At 38.8% G+C, this 7,581-nt stretch overlaps 1 protein-coding gene across 1 annotated transcript; it reads left to right on the forward strand.

Annotated features, from left to right (window-relative positions):
• Positions 1 to 3,342: 3,342 nt before the first annotated feature.
• On the forward strand, positions 3,343 to 5,056 carry LOC131685690 (zinc finger HIT domain-containing protein 2). Its single transcript, XM_058969580.1, has 2 exons — positions 3,343 to 3,475; positions 3,533 to 5,056. The coding sequence occupies exons 1-2, from the start codon at positions 3,450 to 3,452 to the stop codon at positions 4,632 to 4,634; spliced, it is 1,128 nt and encodes a 375-aa protein (XP_058825563.1). The 5' UTR covers positions 3,343 to 3,449; the 3' UTR covers positions 4,635 to 5,056.
• Positions 5,057 to 7,581: the final 2,525 nt, after the last annotated feature.

Raw genomic sequence — 7,581 nt, forward strand, 5'->3', positions numbered from 1 at the left:
TTAATCCAGGTCGCAATTCTATGATTGTGAGTATTGTGTGAATTATATTAGAATTTAAACTAAACTGTTCTCATTAGAGTCAGACCCAAAAAAATGTGAAAAGCCTTCAGACAGCACAGAATAGCTGTTAGGAAAACTTGGAGTAACTGGGGCACTTACGACACAGAACTGCGTAGAACTGAAGAACTTATAAATACTATCAATTTGGACAGTCTTCGGTTATACTTTCCAAGCAACTGGATTTTTGCAAAGATTCTAGGGGAATTCTATTGTGCTTCGGAAAGTAAACATTGAGTAGTAGCTTATTACTGAAAGAGAAGCACATACCACAGAGAACAGACGTCCATCTTTAGCGTTCAACTTGTGTAAAAATCACTAACGTTGTCGAACCTAATTGGGATATCTCCACCCGGTGCGTTACAGTCGTCATGTTTTTAGTGACTGAGTTCGATAGATTGAAAATCGAATTGTAATGCCTGAAGATATTTAGGTTTGAAGAAAACCAGTTTTGTTGTAAAAATCACTTTCAACTGTCCAAACAAAAGGTTCTTTTGAAAATTTTCTCCAGAAATAGTCTTATTATCCAGTGTAGCGCATTCCTCTGTATTTGACTCCTAAAGTGCACAGACTCTGAGTCTTACTATAAAAATTGATTCCGTCAGACACTAGTTACACTGTTACCAGTTATATTATACATAAATAATACATTTCTATGCATTGTAATCAATAAATATAACACGTATAGCATAAAATATAGGTAACCCTTAAATGCATAACGCTGTTTTAAAACAATATTACGCAAAACATCTCAAAATTATCACAGTAATGTATTGAAACTAGGAAACAATTTTCACAAAATTTAAAAAAAAAAAAATTGCACCTTTGAGGGTAATATAACTTGGTTTGGAAATAATGTTAAATGTGATATCAATTGATACATAAAATATCTATTGCACATTTTAAAAGACATTATGTACAACAATAATGTTGCCAAAAACGGAACCCATTTGTTGCCAAAATCTGAGTGTACCGAAAAGGGAGCATGCAAAAATCGGAACGTGCCAAAAACGGAATCTTACTGTACTATCATTGAACAGCCTCCAAGAAACATAAAAAACACATATCGTCAATACTTCCTCCATTCCATTACACGTTGAAAAACCTTGTCAATACGCTCCAGTATTGACAAAACAACTGAACGTGTAAGGACCGCTAATATGGAACACAAACAAGATCAAACATTCTTTACTAGTATATATGATGATAGACAGCAGAAAAAACATAAAGCACCACAAAAAGCATAAGCAATCAAAACATCGGGAAAACAATATTTAGAACAGATGGATAAATCGTCGTACCCGGAACATCACGTTCCAAATCCATTCTTGACCGCTCATCATTCCAAATTAGATCCACATGACATCACTGTGAACAGCCTAGTGAAAGAAACCGATTCCACGCACCCTGGCTTGGCCACAAAGTCAACTTACTGTACTATCATACTACAAATTATGCAAAACATCAAACTGTCTTGAAAACAAAAACTCCAAAGTCTGTTAATGATTAGCGGCTCTTAAGCGTTCAATAATCCATTGTGGTATAACAAAGTTGGATTGATGATGTGCATCAAAAATATTGAGCGCGTAAAGTCCGCTATTCATTTATACCTATGTGGAATATGAATGATATACAAAGGGACAATCTGCTCGCTTAGCAAATTACAAACACGCGCATGCACTCGACTGTCACTACACTACTCCATCGATACAAAACACCGCGGCAGCGTCAATGCAAACAATCGCAAGCACCGCTCCCGCTCGCATGCGGTGGGAATTGAATCGATTTTCGATTTAGGCGAACATAGCTCGCGATCCAAATTTTTGAGGAAGAATCGCATTGCCGAACGGATCCGATCATCATTGTTCGGATACAATTCCGAACATGCATCGGAAAGAACCTAAATCGCAGCGATCCAAGGTGAGCGTAAGAGAGAAAAAATACGAACATGTGAGATACCATATTCACTTGGCTTTGGCCGATCGGGCGCTCAACAGATGCACACTCATAAACAAGAAAAACAGAATAAAGCATCGGAGGTAGGTGAGTGCGCATGAGCCTTGAGTGAGCGTAAAACGATGCGATTCTTCCTATCCTTGTTCATATGTCTAACGAAAAAACAGTACTTAATATTAAAATATTGATAAACGATCTAAAATTGTTTGCTAAAACTATTTGCAAAATATTATGTTTTACCCATTTCATATAGTTTAATCTATGTGTGGTTGCATTAATGGTGGTGACTTAAGTTACGTTTAACTTGCTTTACGCACAAATTTTCATTCCATCGTGATATATGCAAAACATAAAATCAGTGTGTGCTTCATTGGCATTAAATAACTCAATTGATTTTTGGAGGACCGGACCATGTGCACCAAGAGAATAAACGCATATTTTGATTATTTTTCTACATCCTACTAACATGCAACTATTACATATTTAGAAGTATAGTTCTACGTTAACAGTTTGTACAACTCTATTGGGCTGTCTCTTGTAGTTTTTACTGTATAAATCTAAATGGTAGTGTCGCCCTTTTCGGCAATTGATTGCTTTTTTGGTCCAACGTATCACCAATTTTTTACAATAAGTCTCGTTTTACCCTCGATTTCGACCGGATTTTTTCAGTAGCGATCAATGCTCGACAAACATATGATTACGGCTTAAAAGCCAACTGTCCAACTCCGAACAAACCGTTACTAGGCGCACACAATTCACAGCAGTTCACGAAAGAGAACACTTTTCTCTTTTGTTTTTCTTACTGCTTAGAAAGTGAATTCTGACAGTTGGTTTTTACGTCGTAATCATACTTTTGTCGAGAATGCTATAGCTATAGTATACTATTTACAACTGATATCAGCTTGATAATCATCAAGACTCCCAAAAACGAAAGTTCGCCCTGAGCTAGTAGCAAAAATGTATCACCCTAATGGTTTGCTGGAGCGGCAGGAGGGCGGAACTTAAAATAAACAAAGAAACATACAGTTTCGCCCAATGCATTTTTGCTATAGTTTGACCAAATACAAATTATATTTATACATATTTGTATTTGGTTTGACCAAGCAATATCGTATAATCAAAATGTGAATTTTGTTGCGTTTTGGAGGCCTCTTTCGCATGTATGTATGAAAAATTCACTTTGTTTTAATTCGTAAGTATCGCCAACGTCGTTGGTATCACCCTTTTCACAAAAAAAGTGTTAGTATAATAAAATATTACAAACGTGCACAGCCCTGATAGAATCGGTAAAATACGGCAGAATCTTTGACATTTCTCTTTTCCCCTAATTCGTTGTTTTTGTCTGGTTGATCACCGTCAGTCAATGCCGTATATACAGTTTGTTTGATTCATAGTTGTTGGCATACAACACACGAAACGTTTTTGTTTTTCCACTAATGGACCAGGATGAAATTTGCAAAATGTATACCTCATTCATTGATACATGTGTGAATGTTAACCTATTTATATTCCTATCTAGATGCAACGCCGCTCCTTCAAAGTACTGCTGTCCCCGATGTAATGTTTTGTACTGCTCGCTGTCTTGCTACAAATCGACACTTCATCAGCAATGTTCCGAAGGTTTCTACAAGGAAAACGTTATGCAGCAAATGGCTCTCGACAAGGACGACGAGATAGCTGCACAATCCTCCCAGAGTATGGTCGAAATCCTGAAACGACTAGAGCAGACCGATGAGGACTGTGTCGGCATCGAAGACGAAGGAGAAAGTTTTGATGAACTAGACTCTGATGATTGTGATTATGTTCCCGAGCTAGCAGAGAGACTGGAGGGTGTCGACTTTGATGACCCTAATGCAATTTGGGAGCGGTTAACAGAGGATGAACGGATGGAGTTTCAAGGAATGTTGGAAAGTGGTGACATTAGCACGGTTCTTCCAGAAGTAGAACCCTGGTGGTTGCGAGAGTACAAGATAGAACTAGTACAGCCTTCGACCAGCTTAGCACTGTCGAAAGGAGAGGAGGATCTCATACAACAATGTCCTAGTCTTAGAGTTCTCATTAAAGATTTCTCTATTATATCCAGTAAGGAACCGTCTCCTTTGACAAAATTTAATCTATGCAACATTTTAGCGGCCTACGCTTTTGTTTACCGATATTTCAACGGAGATTTTGGTGGATGCTCTCAGGAAGTTTCAAATTTGCTAATATCAATCAGTGGCAATTTGAATGCAAACCACCTTTACGAATCAGAAGAGATCGCAGTAGAATCAGTCTGTCACCAATGCCTAATAGAGCAACTGCCAGCCGATGAGGATACTAGTTTGACATTGAAGAAAGATATGACAATGTTTTTCGGGGGTCCATCGAACTGTGGGCAAAAGTACAGGCAGTATTTCCTGCTGGCTGCTTTGTCGGACATACATAGACTGTTTAGTAAGGCAAAAACTTATATTGCGCAGAAGAGGGCCTTAGGAAGCTATAAGAGTGAAAAGGACAACGGCGCGTTTAGTGCTCAGTACAGTGACGAACATGAAGGAGCAAGCAATCTTGAGCTGGTCACACTAAAAAAATGCTTGAAAAAAATTGATTACATGCTGTCGTACTCCAAGGATTATTTGTAGAACAAACCTTGTGGTTCGAAATTAAACGATCGGCTCACAATCCACAACGTATGCTTATTTAGAACGTGATAAATCACTTCGGTGTTCCGATGTTCCGGAATCGGCGAATATGTTACTGAACAGAATTTTCGTCCTTACGTTTGAAGGCTTTAGAGACTTCGAAATCCGTCATCGGAAGGCGAATATACAGATCGGGATAGTCGATGTGTAGGGAACGGTCTATACAAGGCGGAAGCTGTTCTAAGCTACCACAAGAGGACTACATGGTTTTCATGTTGCTAAATGCAATTATGCATTTTTCTTCGGTTCAACAAAAACATGCTTTTTGGTAAATTTGAATAAATAATGCCGCATTGATAGAAATATTGAAATACCCATCATTCGAACAATAAATACTAATATATTTTTTATTGACTAGCGCATATTTCTGAACCATGGTTTAATTAGGGGTAACATGGCACAGTGAACATTTTGCATGCTCTTTTCATCGCATGGAGCATGTATTATTCTAAGAAATTTAAAAACGCATTCCAGCGTACGCTACATTCGCTACGGAAGTAATACGAGTAGCTAGCTGCTAGATTAAGCAGTTTTAAACATTCCAGATAACCTGGATCTAAAATAATTACGAAAGATGCCAAAAAATTGAAAAGTAGGGTAGACGAGCCCTTATTCATCTCATTAGTCAGGTTGTCACACTATTTCGCTGATAACTCGGCTTACAGTGATTGGATTACGCTTATATATGTATTAACATCTTTGCTTCGTTCCTAAGAAACAGTTCCATAAAAGATCTAGTTTGGAAAATGTAAAATATTCGCGTTTGAGCGAAGTGAAAAGTTGAGTACGACGCACCCTTATTCATCCTACCATATGAGCTAATGCGTTGAATAGAGATAGCAGACACTGCTCTAACTAATGTGTTCAAATGGGTGAGATGAATAGAGGTGCTAAGATGAATTAGGGCACAGTAACCCTATTTAATATTCCTTCTGTTGTACTTTGCCGGTATTCTTGCAGAACCGCTACACGCACCGTTTGCCGATTTGAAATTTCCTGCGACTTGAATGCAGTCAGTTCCTGTCCATAATCAAACGCAATGATATAAACTACAGAAAAATTACTAGTTCATCTGCGGCATCGAAGATTTTCAAGATAATTGTGAGTGGCGTTATTCATGAAAGTACCAAATGTTAGCGACCATCATGGATACATGCTTGAACGATCAGTTATCACAAGTCTGGAGTATCACAGGGTAGCCACTTAGGCTCATTCCTGTTCTTGTTGTACTTGAATGATGTAATGCTTGTACGCAGATGATCCGAAACTATATTTTATTGTGCGAACAATCGATTATTGTTCCAATCACTGCCATACCTCCCATACATTGACATCCTCGGGTGAGCTTAGAAGACGACTCATGGCCTACTGCGTACAAGGTCATGTTCACCACTGTCTACTTACTTGCTTAGGACTAGGCTAAGTATTTTTGTTTCAATTATTATTGTTATTTGATGTTTTTGTTTCTAACTTTTTTTTTTCTAATTCCTTGTGCGATTGAGTGTGTTGCCCCCACAACGGAATGGACACCTCCGAAGATGACCTCATAGAACGTCTCTCCTCACAATAGGAATATCGACGGTGTGGTCAGTGACGCTGACCATAAATGAAAAAAAAAATAGAAAATGGGGAGGCAGATGAGCAGGAACCTCAAAAGCTCACGATGTCGTCATTAAGGGATGGTCAGTACACGTAGCTTCGGGTGATGGTCTTTATCCGCTGGATACCAGGATGGTCATGCTGTACTTAATACAGACACTCTTTCGCGATGACATAACCCTATTCGAGCTGAATGTGCTGGTTAATCATACGGGACTGCGTTGCCGAACTTCTCAGTCGGCACGTATTCGACTCCGAAATCGTAGAGCAGCAACTTTAAAGCGATCCGCTAAAGTTAGTTGGTTGTGTATATCGGTATACCCTTCTTGGAACCAAAAGCAGTAGAACGTGGTCGGTCTGCTGGTGAAAATTCCGATTAAACAGCATTTCGTGGAGCTTTACAGTAGAATTACAGCCGTCACGATATTGTTGGCTGTAATTCTACTCGGCCTTGGTGAGTGGTCTTGAAGCGGGTTGGACTACATTGATGGTACCGACAGGAAACCGATGTTAGACAGTGGCCCATAATCCGATAGGCTCCTGGTGGGAGACGATTGTAATGATTCAGTCCGTGATGGTATGAATTGTAAGAAGATGGCGGAACTGCAATGCGTTACTGGAAGCAGTCGTGGTTTTAACTGTTGCTAGTGCTAGACCTGGGCTTCCCACCCGAGCAAAGTCCAACATCAAAATTACAGCAAATAGATAACATATTTTGATATCAAGCATCAAATTTAAATCTTATTTTGATATCAGTTTAAACTTTTTCAGATATGACATCATATTTTGATCTCATTTTGATGTGCTTACATTTTTAGAAAAAATGTTTGTTTCTATTTCTTTGACAAACATCAAATTGATTACTTATTTTGTTATCAATGAAATATTTCATCATCTCAATTGGTTTTCAATTTGCTTTCACTGATAGCATAAATAGTTTTCTGTTTGATGTCATAGTGCAATTTTTCGGCTTTCGATTTTGATCTTTTAACCGTTAAAACGACCAAAATGATAACAACCTGAGCAATCATTCCCTACTACATCACATCAAGTTTAGTTCTCAATTTGATATCAGACTCTGCTCGGGCACTTACCTCCAAATCTGCTTTCCGATGACCGTTATATCGCTGGCGGTGTCGAGCTGGAACTGTATGGCCGTCCCATCGATTCCGACGAAGGCAAACTTCCGTCGCTTTCGGACGGTGCACTCGTTGATCGTCACAACGGCGCTGTTGACTGCTTGCTGCCGTCCATTCTGTGAATTTAGAGACTATTTGGCGCTGCCATA

Source organism: Topomyia yanbarensis, chromosome 2, assembly GCF_030247195.1.
Source record: "Topomyia yanbarensis strain Yona2022 chromosome 2, ASM3024719v1, whole genome shotgun sequence".
NCBI classification, from domain to species: domain Eukaryota; kingdom Metazoa; phylum Arthropoda; class Insecta; order Diptera; family Culicidae; genus Topomyia; species Topomyia yanbarensis.